At 39.9% G+C, this 14,485-nt stretch overlaps 1 protein-coding gene and 1 pseudogene across 1 annotated transcript; both read left to right on the top strand.

Moving 5' to 3' along the window:
* LOC107740442 (dual specificity mitogen-activated protein kinase kinase 5-like) overlaps window positions 1–3,457 on the top strand; it is a 57,484-nt pseudogene extending 54,027 nt beyond the window's left edge.
* A 5,560-nt stretch (window positions 3,458–9,017) lies between these two features.
* On the top strand, window positions 9,018–14,139 carry LOC107740498 (SKI family transcriptional corepressor 1 homolog-B-like). The gene is made up of 7 exons (XM_016552951.1): window positions 9,018–9,251; window positions 10,349–12,059; window positions 12,698–12,788; window positions 13,027–13,119; window positions 13,252–13,320; window positions 13,910–13,984; window positions 14,084–14,139. Exons 2-7 carry the CDS (start codon window positions 10,359–10,361, stop codon window positions 14,137–14,139), a joined length of 2,085 nt encoding a protein of 694 aa, XP_016408437.1. The 5' UTR covers window positions 9,018–9,251; window positions 10,349–10,358.
* Window positions 14,140–14,485: the final 346 nt, after the last annotated feature.

Genomic DNA, 14,485 nt, shown 5'->3' with positions numbered 1-14,485 from the left:
TATTTGTTTTCTTTTTATTTATTATACAATTATAATTCTGACTTTCTGACTTCTGATTAACAAAAGCAAAAAAAGGCATCTAACACTAGCTTGCTCTATTCTTTTTCTATCTGTTTTATTTTTATTTATTATATTATAAAAAAAAAACTTGCTACATGTACTGCATTAAGCTAACTGAGACTTGTTATAGCACTTGCATATCATATATTATGAATGCCTGGTCGAGCGCTGATGGGTTGGCGATGGGGATAAGTGTCCCGTCAACAAGGCCAATTACTCACGGGACACCTGCAATGGCATGGAAGCCTTGATGTGCCTCCATCACTTCGTGCCTGGTGAAAGGCATACGTAGGCTATGTAATTGGTGGCGTGACGGAGCAGGATATTTGTGACTGTGTGAATGCACCGCCACACCGAGGTCTTACTCAGCCCATATCCATCCCCAACCACCTCCAGAAAACTCCCCACAGCATAAAAAACGGAGAGCCGCCAGCAGCTGAATTTCGGGGCTTAGGGGGTAGCTCCGTCAAGTTTGTCTCTACAAAGTTTGACCAACAAGATGTAAAAGCTGCTGAATTTGCTCCCGTGGCAGGCAAAATTTTTGTAGAATTGTATCTTTTGACATGGTAGCTATTCTGACACTATTATGAAATAGTGCACATACACTAACTGGCTCCGCGGACGCAGCCGTCTTTAATTTAGGACAACTATTCGCTGTCTCGCTTCCATAGTTTGACCAAACTCCCCATCACATTCATTCCCTTTAAATAGACTCCTAATTATGTGCTGCCTAATTGTTTGCCAGCCGATGTGCCTTTGTATATTATAATGGAAAAACTAACAACCATCAGTATAATGACAGTTTTATTCTTTGCATAAAAACACTTCAATTAATTGAACACTGGGTGTATTACAACTTTAGAATTGTAATATTTATTTGGTTCTGCACTTTTTCTTGCCACAGAATTACAATCGTATCGACTGAAATGTGAAGAAGCTTTTTGCACAGTGGTGGCCACTAGTGGAGTGAACTGTGAACAGTGGTAAGGTATAGCTAAGAGTGGTCCAGACTAACCTTAGGAACGAATGACTTACAGAAGGTATACTTAACTAAGAACGTTTCGGGAAACACGTATTAACGTCAAGGTACAATTTGAGGTATAACTTACGAACGACGTAGCGTTAAGAAGGTTTCGGGAAACACAGCCCTGAGCAATTTTGTCCTTAAATAAAGTTTTTTTGGAAAAGTTAGAGTAATTGATTACCAAGGAGACCGCCTTTCTGAAGACTCTGAATGTCTTGTTGAATATTTATTGATTGGCAAAGTTACAGCTTAACTGGAAATGACAAATTATGCAAAACTTGTACTTAAATGTTGTGCATTTAGGGCACACAAATTGAAATGAAAATGATAGAACCTCTGTTGTGATGCATGTATTTGACATCCATGGACAAACATAACAATGACAGTATAAAAAGTGTGTTTCAAAACTGTCACCCCCAGCTAAGCTTTCAAATGATATATCATTTATGATGATTACTAAAAGATTTGATAGAGAAAAAGGACAACAAAAAAGAGCGCCAAGCGTCCCACAGGTGGGACGGTGACAGTTAAGGGGTTAAGAGACTTAATTTCCAAGTCCAGACTTGGGCCAAAAGTGCCCATAGGAGAAGAATTATGAGATGAACTCTCCTCTGTCTATCGCTGGGGTCAGAGCCTCACCTGAGCAGGCAGGCTCAACATGAAGAAGCATATGACTGCAGCAGGTCCGCTTGAGAAGCTGGCAGCAAGGCCGTGTGATTGATGAGATGGGTGGCTGGTAGATTCGCCCCTCAGGATGCCCACTCCAGCACTGAGAGTGATTAACCTCACTGTGGCACAGGCAGAGCTCACCATTAAGAGGACAGAACGATTGATGGTAGAGCGTTGTCCTCATTGAGAGAGAAAGAAGGAAAGAATGAGAGAGGATGCTGTAGTGGTGAAAGGGTATGAGAAGACCATCAAAGGTGTTCAGTCTGCGTCAAATGAACATCAGATTAAGCAACAGTTGTTTGTTTCAATTCAGCTTGTATTTCTTCACAATTAAGGCTTCCTAATGATTTTGTATTTGGATCACTGTCCTTCAATTGCAAGTTGAACTATTTAATGCCAAGTTGGTACTTGAGATGCTTTGCAGCAGAAAAAGCAACACTCATTTACGCTGCTCATTCTGCTACTGTTTATCTATGTTGAATATAGAAAAGAAAATCAGTTGGCATCACCTTGACATGAACATAACTGAAAGCTGTAAACTGTATCTGTCTTTTTAATTGTTATGCCACACCACAGTGAGATTTATGGTTTCAGAATGATGTGCTTACTGTATAATTTTGATGTCTTTGAACAAGAACATAATTGTTGTTCAGTCTCCATTACTAATTTATATTGCTGTTATGTATCAGTGAAGAATCATTTGCCTCATTCTGTGTTTTTTTTCCTTTTCCTCCCTTCAGGACCACCCCTTTATCATGCAATATAATGATGGCAACACTGAGGTCGTGTCCATGTGGGTGTGCCGCAGTCTAGAGGAGCGCAAAAGCCAGCAAGCACAGAGACTCATGTGAACAGCAGCGGCACCAGATGGAATTCTGGGATAATATGGTGTCCACATTTCCTCACTTTACTCTTCCACTAAACCTAGAGAAGCAGCGGCTGATCTTGCAGCACCTCACATGGAGCACCTCCTCCCAGCCTTGAGTTAAATGGTGCATGGTGAGAGAACCGCTACAAGTCCAATGCAGATTATGCTAGCATCCTGCAAATGAGGATTTTAACCGTATGTTGGTTTGCATCGATGCAAATCTTTAACTTTGTTCTTCTGCAGTGGGTTTCTTTTCACTTTCTGTGCAGATTCCAAAGTAAATGTTTTCGCAGAAGATCCTTGCAGGGGGCTGTTGCTTGCTCGACTTTTCTCGAGATTCAGTTCCTGTGGGTTTGGATTTGAGAGAAAATACTGTCTCTGTCTGTACGTAAAGCAACAATCTGGTTTTGCCAAAACATTGTGGGCATGTCATAAATCATCTCGGTTTTTAAATATATGGGCTTGTGTCGAGCATTGCTCCCTGCTGCAGTGCAAGTCATGCTGCTGTTGTTTTAAAAGCCACTTTTTGTTGAGTTTCACAAATGGCCTGCCAGTTGTGGCAATACACCATTGAAGATGGAAAAATGTGATGCCTTGTTATGGTGGAAGGCTCGTGTGGATGATATTTTAGATAGTCCAGCAGCAGCCGACTGTAATGATACATGAGAGGCCAGTGGATTTGGTTCTTGCCCTCATCCAGCATAAGCCCAGCTGTGAACTTTATTCAAGGGGTTCATGGGAATTGGTTACTTTGATTTGGGCATTGCCTTAATCTCTCTTTTAAGGTCATTTTATACACGTTTAGCTCTATGTACACACTACTGTTTAAAAGTTTGTAATCGGTAAGTTTTTTTTTTTTTTTTTGTATTCTGTAAGGAAGAATTAAATTGAACAAAATTGACAGTAAAGACAATATTATGGAAGATTTCTGTTGCAAATAAATGTTGTTCATTTGAACGTCCGGGCAAAGAGTATTGTTTGCCTCAAAAATATGAAGCAGCCCAACTGTTTTCAACTGTGATGAAATGTTTCTTGAGCACCAAATCAGTGAAAGTGACGTAACATGTGGCGACAAATACTCGGAATTAGTGCTCTGCATTTATCCCATCCAAAGTGCACACACACAGCAGTGAACACACACACACACACTGTGAACACACACCCGGAGCAGTGGGCAGCCATTTTTTGCTGCGGCGCCCGGGGAGCAGTTGGGGGTTCGGTGCCTTGCTCAAGGGCACCTCAGTCGTGGTATTGAAGGTGGGAGAGAGCGCTGCACATTCACTCCCCCCACCTACAATCCCTGCCGGTACGAGACTCGAACCCACAACCTTTGGGTTACGAGTCCGACTCTCTAACCATTAGGCCACGACTTCCCCATATGCTGAGAAATCAGCATATGAGAATGATTTCTGAAGAATCATGTGACACTGCTGTAAATTCAGCTCTGCCATTGCAGGAATAAGTTACATTTTAAAACATTAAAAATATAAAACAGTTATTTTAAATAGTAATAATATTTCACTTTTTTTTTTACTAGATTTGTGATCAAATAAATGATGCCTTGGTGAGCATAAGAGACCGCTTTCAAAAATGTTCAAAAATCTTACCGACCACAAACTTTTGAGCGGTAGCATACGTTTTAATATTATACAGCAAATCGGACAAGTCTAGTTAATATTTTCCCATAAGTCTTTGATAAAAGAAAATCTCTAAAATGAATTCAGATGAGAACCTGTGTATTCTTAGATCACATTAGCAGATGCAGATTAGCACAGCAGATGCAAGATGCATCTAAATTCACTGACTTAACTTACTGTTAAGTCTTCCTTCACTTAGGATTTTAACCACATTAACCACATCAGGCCATCACATCTGCCTTCTTTTCTTATATTTATGTGCCATTTTAATGTCTCATCAGTATTACTTTTTTTTTAAATGCAAGTGCCAGGTATTTTATTTAGATATTGTGGTTCATCCTTGCCTGTGTCTTGAAAAAATATCAGAATTATTACACCAGTGGATATGACTGCCAGGCCAGCACACAATGGAAATGGGCATTTTTTTGTAATGAAGAATGTGTATAGTTCTGAAAATGTAGTTGTCATTATACCAAAGCCAAATACATTAGTAAATTTTTGGGGTTTTTAAGCTGCATTATAAGTTATGTTATTTGTTGCACCTATTTCTTAATCTGTACAACTATCTCAAATTAATTTCTTAGATTTTAATGACAACCGGGCCAAAACTAAATCTATGAGGAACAAAAACAACCATGTGACTACCTAATTTTGCAATTGAGGTGAGGTTTGCACATAAAGGTGATTTTTCCCAATAAAACCATTCAGATCTTATTGATTCATTTGTCTGCATTCCATGTTTCCATGTTTTTCAGGACAATCCGAACTAGATTTACATGATTTGTGAAGACAACATGTGGTGCTGGTGCTCATATAGCACACCTCTCTGGACCATTTGCAGGATCATTCAGGTCCAAAGCAAAAACATGCAATATCAGTTATGTTCTCTGAAGAAAATTCACCAATGCAAGACTGTATGGATTTAACCATGCAATCTTTGCGTAAATGTATTTACATGTAGCTGTCTGTATTCTAAGACCTGCTAAAGTTATTTATAAGATAAATAATTTAGTATATGGTATTATAAACCTACTTCCATCTTCAAAGACACTATTCATTTAAGATACTCCTCTGGATTAAGTTTAGGCTTATCCCTCAGATGATTAGCATTACATAGTTTACACTGTGTGTTTGAAAGGATGGTATTTGATTACACATAATTCATTAGTGGTCATGGGATGCAGTTTTGGTCCAGTGTTTTCCGAGTGTTGGGGTCCGTACAGGATGACTACAATGGGGAGGACAGAAATCTGATACGGAGGTCGGAGTCACTCTCCTGTCCACATGAGTGCATATTGAACCGGATCACTGTTAGTGTTCACTTACACAGTCCAACCTTAATGTTTACAATAACACTGTGCATCGGATGTAACATTATGGTGATCAATACAAAAAGCATTTAACTTGATAAATAGTCCTTGTCAATGGAAAAATAGCCAAACAATTGTAAGTCATTTTGTCCCACGTTTGCATTTTAGGGTCAAACAACAGTCCAATCCAAAGGTCTCATTAGTGCATCATTCTAGGTACCCAGCAGCTAAAGGCCCTCAGTATTCCTCCTCCTTCAGCTGTTGGGGCCCATATACCGCTGCTCTAATGCGACCTTTCTCCTGCAGTCCAGTTTGATTAGCGCGGGGGCCGGACGAGCACCGAAAGACCTGTTCACAGCCATTAGCGAGATTCCTTTATCAATGTCTAGTAATTAAAATGTCACCACTTAATTTTCAGGCCATGGTGAACCTCTTGTAGCAATCTTTTCCTAATAAAAACAGTAATCGAAACGCTATTTTCACTCGAAACAAAAAGGTTGCGGCAGGCGACTCGGGGGTGTCAAGGCGACAGAGATCAATATGAGAGAAGCTGACTGATCTCGCGCTAAAGTGAAATTTATTGGGGTCGCGCTTTTATACTGCACGGATATAACGGTGACTGTAGAACACTGCTTTTCAGCTGATTCGTTTATTAAACCTCTCTTGCTGAATTAGTCTGCCTTTGATTTATGCGCCAATCTTCGCAATGACCTCCAGGACAGCATCTCGTATTTTTCGAAAACACACTGGTTTAAATCTAAAGTGTTTCCGTCTTTGTTGTTATCAACAATAGCATGAGCTTCTTAGTAAAATAAAATGTTAAGGAAAGAAAAAAAGTGTTATTGCATTTTATACTCTCTTATTATTATGCTGTGGTTTAAATAAATTTGGTGATTTGAATATTAACCCACTCCAATAGCCTAAATATAAAAAATATAGAGTTGTCTGGTCTCTTGACCATTGTCTTTAGTTCTCTAAAACGGCAACCAGAGGGCATCAGTTCAAACTGTCCTGTAAAGGTGTCCAGTCAGCTGATGATGGCATTAGCTTTTTTTATTATTATTAAAGTGCCTTAAATATATTTGTGCCTGACTCATTCCGATAATACTGACTACCATAATCAGGTTGGTCTATTTATTTAGTCTATTCTGTTGTCCGAACCATTTGTCACTACTGACAGATTCAAAATAAAAGAGGTTGTGCGGTAATAAATACCGATGTTGGTAAGTATTAAACTAAAAGTCATTTTATTGCAACTTCATGTGCGATACAACTAATTATATTTTAAGAACATGTTTTTAATCCTAATTTTATGCAAAAGAACATTTATAGTGCACTATTTAATGAAGACGTTTTGTTTTCTCGATTCTTTCTTTCACACTCAGCAACTGGCCTATATAAAGTTTCTTTAATTAGGTTACTCGTGCATGTGTAATATAATAGCTTGTATATTAATGAGCTAATAATGGCATATGTCGTCCTGAAACACAATATTTATCGTATTGATTCAACCGTTATGTAAAAACAAGCATTGATTATTTAATAGCATGTCAGAGAGGTTACTAAGCACATCAAGTTTAACACAAAACAACCTGGTCGGTAGTAAAATTAATCGTGATAAATATAGCCTATGCAACCATTAAATGACTTCAAATGCATTTTTGTTAGAATGATTTCAATATTTTGAGGTGGTACATGAACGTGCACTGCTTACACATTTTTACAAGGGATATTCTTCTCAAAGGTCTGACTTAAATGATGGCAGGGTAGCTTGTTTAATGACGGCTGTTGTGTAGCTGTACCTGCTCGTGGGAGGATCCAGTCTTGTAGGACATGTGAGCCCCTGTCTCCCCGCCATAAACACTAACAATGCTGCTTTGAGTCCGAGCTCTAAATAATTAACAAGAAAGGAATAATTACAGAATAAAATTGTAATTATTGTTGGGCCAGAACGAAGCTTCTTGGTTGTGAAAGGAGACACGTCCAGGTAGATCTGGTTAAAGTTTCCCTTCCTATTAATATTGAATTAGGTTAAGCCGGTGGCCGGTGGGCATACTGAGCATCGCTTGACAGATTTTTAAACTTTCCCATTCGTTTTCAATGACGATATAAACTAACTAGGCTATACTTTATGCTTTTAAAATGTATTTATTTATTTACTTATTTTTTGCTCAAACATTTTGGGAGAGTTTATAATAAAAACTCATCAAGTTAGTCTACTTGTGTCAAATAGCCAATGGCGCAGCCTATCCATATGCCTAGATACATGTTCACTTAACGCAAAACACAGTTTAGCTTGAAGGCAGTTCTGATGTAATGGCTCTGCTAAGAAGAATAGTCCCTCTAAGGCATTTTTTGGACATTATTAACTAATTGATTCCGGGTAATTGTTAACATTTTATATAGCCTAATTAACTACCGTTTAATCAGGTCTGTTTTGACACCTCAGCGAATGACGGAAGGTAGCCTAATAAAATAGGCCTAGACGGTTGCTGTAATAATTAAATGGGATGGAAAAATGTAACAAAACCAATAGGTGAATATAGCAGTTGTTTAAGACAGATATTTCACTTGTTTAAAACAGACTACGGTGATTTTTTTATCCAACGTCTGTCTTTTGTCAAACCCTCCTAAACGGGAGTCGCGGGCACTGAAACGCGTGACTGGTGATGCCTGCACACATCGCCAAAACATTTCTGAGAGAATGACAATTTTCCACTGTCGTATTTCAGAGTGGACAGCACAACTTTGCCCGGTTCAATATTGATATCTTTACGTCAAGACTTAGTGGGGTTAACTGAAGGTCGTTGATCAGGTTTTAAATAGTTAATACGGCCATATAAGGTTGCACCACTTACCTCAGTCAATTGCTCTGATATATCACTGTTTGTACACACTAGCCGCTCTCACTGGCTGGTGTGTTTAACAAATGTGCATCATTCACCGGGAGACATGTGACGTCAAATGCGATGACCACGAGCCTACAGGAAATATTCAGTGCAAATTCATAATGATAGCCTATATTGTTTGGTTTCCGAAGTGTCGCTCAAACATAAACATTAAGTTCTAAAATTCATAGGAAACTTATTAGGCTAATCCAAAACAATAAGACGCAGGTGTACATGATATTAGTGGGGGGAAATTACAAATCATCAAAATGTACCGTTGTTCATTGTTCTTCATCTCTCTGTACCGCCTTTATTCATGCGCAATCGCACAAAACCGCTAAAACGGCACTTAAGCGCCCTGCTTTTCTATCTATCTATCTATCTATCTATCTATCTATCTATCTATCATTGGAAGCAGCTCAATTATAAACTGGCAGTGATCTTTGTTTTGGAGTAGCGGAAGCAAACGGTTAATACCAGAATAGGATTTGATCTCAGTGGGTGTGCCTTCTTATTCTTTTTGGCGTCCCCTCTCTTGAAGTAGATCGCGCAGAACCTATTAAGAAGAGGCACGAGCTCCGGGATTGCCATGTGGTTGGTCACTCGGCTCGCGCTCCCGTCACCACGCACGAGAGCTGAGTGGAATGGAAACTCTAAAGCTGTTTTGAGAGGAGAGACTCTATAAAACCTCGCAGTTCTCATCACGCACTACAGACGGACGTTTTGTCCTTGTTTTAGGCCTGTTAATTTGACGCAAACACACTCGCTCATCTGACTTCGTTTCCTGATAAAAAGGTAAGTTTCTTTTTATATTTACAAGTTGAACAAAATAATAACCAGCGTGTGTATTTTCTTAAATGAACGCGCTTATTACTGTCAAAATTATTTTAGAAGAAAAGCTAGCCTGTAGCTAATGTTTAAAAATATGCTGATCCTTTATTACGAAAGAGAATTTATTGCACCTAAATCACTTGATACAAAATAATATGACAAATCTATAGAACAATTGTACATCTTAAAGATGTAAGGATTACGGATACATATCTAGCAAACGAATATATGTGTAGGACTGAAATATAAGTATAATATAGTATAATATAATATAGCTCCTTGCGCAATGTTTTAATTATAAATGATAAGACTTTTATTAACAGATCAAAGTCGAACAACACAGGCTGTGTAATTACACAGAAAGCGGCTTACTGCTTCTTTTACTTGATGCTAAGCTCATTGGAGTAGCTAAAAGATTCTTCCCTTCTGCCCCTTTGCGTATTAGAGCCGTAAGAGGCCTTTAAGTAAATCGCTCCGGCTACTGAGCCGATTTGGAGACATTAAGCAATGATAGACTCTCAGGTCAGAGAGTGCGAGCTTTTAAGGATAGCGTTAGAGCCGGCAATATTCTCAACATAAAAAGCGAGGTATTAATTGCAAATATTAATTAGCAGGCCTAAAGCAGTCATTTAAAATGTAAAGTGTTAACTAAAAATACTAACAGTATAGTCTTGTAATACAATGCTAAAATAATTATTCAAATGATTGTAAAAAATTGTCATTTTTAAATATCATTTCTTATCTTGCAAAAGTAATTTTATCGAGGATGAAACAAAATAAAAAATGTAACAGACAAAATTGTAGACAGGAAGGAGACATTTAAAACAGAATATAGCTGCCACATACTGCCTTTTTTTTTCATTTTGCCTTTTTATTGAGATTTTATCATAAAAACCAAAATAATAGTAATACTTATTATGATAAAAATGTGTTTATATTAGGACAACGCTTAAGGCTACAGAAAGCACACATTAATAATTCTAGATCATCTCTCAAAAGTTGCATAAAAAACAGTTCTTGAATTGAATTGTAATGTTACATTTCTGACTCGTTCTTCACAGACTTCCAGGAATGGAGTCGATACCCAGTCAGCTTTCTACGGGACGAGATGTTTGCTCTTCCCCCAACTCAAAGCAAGAACTGCAGCCTTACTCTAGCAGCAGCTCGCTGAAGCCAAATCAAGTGAGTGAGACTGTGCTGTACGGAGTGCCCATAGTCTCTTTGGTCATCGACGGTCAGGAGAGGCTGTGTCTGGCGCAGATTTCCAACACTTTATTGAAGCACTACAGCTACAACGAAATCCACAACAGACGCGTGGCGCTTGGAATCACGTGTGTCCAGTGCACACCGGTGCAGCTGGAGATCCTGAGGCGCGCGGGGGCAATGCCCATCTCCTCGCGCCGCTGCGGCATGATCACAAAACGCGAGGCCGAGCGCCTCTGCAAATCCTTCCTCGGGGCTCACAACCCTCCCAAATTACCCGAGAATTTTGCATTCGATGTTTCCCACGAGTGCTCCTGGGGCAGCCGAGGAAGTTTCATACCTGCGAGGTACAACAGCTCCAGGGCGAAATGCATCAAGTGCACCTACTGCAATATGTATTTTTCACCCAACAAATTTATATTTCATTCGCACCGCACACCTGAGTCGAAATACACCCAGCCGGACGCGGCCAATTTTAATTCATGGAGACGCCATCTAAAACTCACCGACAAAAGCTTGTCTGATGACATTTGTCACGCGTGGGAGGACGTCAAGGCCATGTTTAACGGCGGGAACCGGAAACGTGCATTGCCAGGGAATGGATCAGAAATGTCCTCCCCGCTCAAACCGCCGGCCTCCGGAAACATCACGCAGACCGCTTCCCCTGATATTCCTCACAAAACTTTGCGCTGCGACGACGACCGTGGGAACCTCAACCTAACCAGCAGCGTGCGTAACTACCCGGTCATCCCTGTGCCTAGTAAGAGTTTCGGCATGCTTCAGAAGATCCCGCCACCCATCTTTCCGCATCCGTATAGCTTCCCAGCATTTGGACTGTGTCAAAAGAAGGATGATGGAGTTGGTGAGCAGAATAGGACCAATGTACCTGGTGTGTTTTGGCCCGGTGCGAAGGACGGTATCTATCCATCGTTCCCCATGTTCTGGCCTACCGCGGGCAGCCTGGCGCTCTCATCCTATCAACCAGCACAACTAAAATCACACACGGAGCTCCTGGGTGGCCGGCAAACCGAAACAGACATGTCAGAAAGTGAGCGGGGAGGAAACACACCTAGAGACAGTCTGTTCGACAGCGAGCGCTGCTCTAGTTCGCAGTCCCTCAGGAACGACGAGGACAAATCTGGGGACGAGGCCAGGTCAAGTGAGGGTCAACCCCGCACCCCCAGAAAGCTGAGCTATATTTCTGCGTTCAAACCCGTCGTTAAAGACGCAGAGAGCATAGCTAAGCTCTACGGGAACAGGGACGCGTACAGCGGTGCTCATCCTGGCCATTTGTCGCCAGACTTTGTGAGTGAGAGCTCCAGCTACAGATCAGCCTCTCCATGTGTGGACAGCGGGGAAGAACCGGATGTCGACGTGGAGACTCACAGAATTCCGGAGGACGAGGAGTCTATACAACTTTCCGTGGATGATCGACAAAGTCCCGTGAGGGAAAACAGTCCAACTCCGCAGCCGGATGATGACCACATAGCCACTTTTAGTGACGGGAGCTCCCCTGATCAAAAGCAGAACAAGCAGGTGGCAAAGAAAAGTGATGCCATTGCTTACGAAGTGAGTCACACAAACTGCCATATTCAGTGGCACTGAAACCATTTGAATCTATATCCAGTATTAAAACGTCAAATAAATAGCTCCCTCTTAGTGTCAAATTATTTGAATCAACAAAATGGCAGACTGAATTAAAACAGTCATTGTTCAGAATAGCACTTGTCTGATACAGCAGTCTTTCAACTCTAATAGCAAGTAATGACGCATAATTGAGCCTATGGACTCTACATTCATAGTTTTCTATTTGTGAACAATTTGCAATTTATGTTGTTATGGATACAGATCGTTTATATTCTATTTATTAACGTAGAACGATCTAAATAAAAGAACCCAGCGGCGCGTAATTATACTAAATTAAATGTTTAGAATGACTGATCATTTCTGTCGTCGCCCGCGGCTATTGGTGCGTTGGTGTAAGGGCTCCCCTGTGGATAACTCCGTAAATTATTCCTTTGTCAGTCCATCTGACCGAATTTACCTTGTAATACGAGTAATTTGGCTTGATGTTGCCAAATATTCGTAGATCATTAGAAGTGTATAAACGCAGTCTGTTGTCTGAAGCATGGTTGCGTAAGAAAAGAAGAAAATGATGCATGATTGGGGTTGTATTTATTTTTTAAATGCTTGGTTCATTTTTGCAGGTGTACTCGCATGAAAAGGAGGGAGCATCTCTTCAGAGCACACTGCCCTGTTCGGCCTCTAAACCTCCTCGCTGCGCACCGGAAACAAACGGTAAGACAATTTAACAAACTAACATTTAAATAAGTGAATTTGGGTAAATTAGGAAAAATTCTTTGCTATTGAGATGACTGGGAAAAATGTCCCCCAATTTACAATTCATTAGTAGCCTATTATATAGCGTATACTCTAGAATTTTAACAACTTTCATTTCGTCGATTTTAGAAGAAATTATAGGATTTAATTATTTACTCTGAATAGGTGGCCTGCTAACAAGACTATTTTCCTTTAGATTCACACATTTCAAACAACAGCCCTACTGACGACGAATGTGAATCACAAAAATCCTGTTCGGATCATATTAGTGTTAGCAAAGAGAACCCAAGTGAGTAGCAATACAAATATTGTCCTGTTCTTGTGTGTGTGTGTGTGTGTTTTAAAACAACATTACATATTTATACAAAATAAATCATCTTTAAAATTCAGTGTGATAATATATTTCTATATTTTGTGGCAGGCGACGCTACATTGAGAAATACTGATAACAGATTTAATTTCGAGAAAGACATCGAGAATATGGCGAAAGGTAAATATTTTGATATTTTATTGACAATTTTCAGCAGTGTTATTCCATTGTTAGCTAAGCAAATGTGTTAGGGTGTTGAAATCACAGTTTATGCACAAGATAACGTGACAAATTACAAACAGAGGCAGCCAACTGGCTTTTATGATTGTTTAAAACAGACAAGGCGATGTCTATTTTTAAGGCAAATAGCTCTTTGTGTGCAGTGTTTCTCCATTTTACACTCATTATGAATTTAAAAATGCGTGTGATCGCTACACAATTGTGTATAACTGAGAATTGTCCTTGAACTGCAGACGATCCACATTGCCAGGCTCGTTTTCCACACACCCCTCAGGCAACTGTCCTAATTATTTTGCAATGTCATGCTTGAGAACACGGGCACCGTGTGTTTAGCCTTAGTAACCTAAATAGCGCTATTAGACAAGAAAACCAAACAGAGAGTGAAAATACATGATAAAAAAAACATCTGATTTACTTGGGATAATTTTCTCTAAAAGACTGTAGCTTACTCAAAAGCTATTGGGATATGTGTGGTGATTAAAAGTCACAGTGATATGATAAATGATGTGATTTCTGTCGGTTTCCACAGAGGAGCTCCAAAAGCAGCTCTTGGAGCAAGTGGAGCTAAGAAAAAAACTGGAGCGGGAATTTCAAAGTTTGAAAGGTAATTAAGAGATGGATATATTCACACCATGCTTTAATTTGCTATATCATTTCTTCTATTTATAACTTAAGTTAATATAATACGTGTTGACTCTAACAGATAATTTTCAGGATCAAATGAAGAGGGAACTGTCTTATCGAGAGGAGAGGAACTAAATCGACCATCTCCCTAGAAGCTCACGACGCTCTTCACCATTTCTCCTGCAAAATGCTCACTCCACGCCACTGCACAGGGACCTGCACATTCAAGCCACCCCTCTTACCACCTTAACTTAAAGCTGCATCCCAGGATCCCAGTGCCATCTGTAAACCTCCCCTAAAGGAATTCTCCACTTACACTCTGTTTGAGAGGTTCAAGTTACGCACACCGAACACTGAGGCCTGAGGACTGCTGAATCACTATCCATCCCAAGTAGGCTATTCACTGGCATTTGAACATTCCACTGCGGATGAAAGTGTCTAGAATTACTTTATGAAAACAGTAAAACAAGCCAGAGGATGA

Source organism: Sinocyclocheilus rhinocerous, unplaced genomic scaffold (genome assembly GCF_001515625.1).
Source record: "Sinocyclocheilus rhinocerous isolate Xijiao unplaced genomic scaffold, SAMN03320098_v1.1 scaffold225, whole genome shotgun sequence".
NCBI classification, from domain to species: domain Eukaryota; kingdom Metazoa; phylum Chordata; class Actinopteri; order Cypriniformes; family Cyprinidae; genus Sinocyclocheilus; species Sinocyclocheilus rhinocerous.
Note: the sequence above shows the minus strand (reverse complement) of the source record. Positions and strands in the feature narration are given on the sequence as shown.

Coding starts and splice junctions, on each gene's coding strand:
- LOC107740498 (XM_016552951.1), top strand. CDS start 10,359: ATGGAGTCGATACCCAGTCAGCTTTCTACGGGACGAGATGTTTGCTCT. Junction 12,060..12,697: donor GTGATGCCATTGCTTACGAA/GTGAGTCACACA, acceptor TCATTTTTGCAG/GTGTACTCGCATGAAAAGGA. Junction 13,120..13,251: donor TGTTAGCAAAGAGAACCCAA/GTGAGTAGCAAT, acceptor ATTTTGTGGCAG/GCGACGCTACATTGAGAAAT.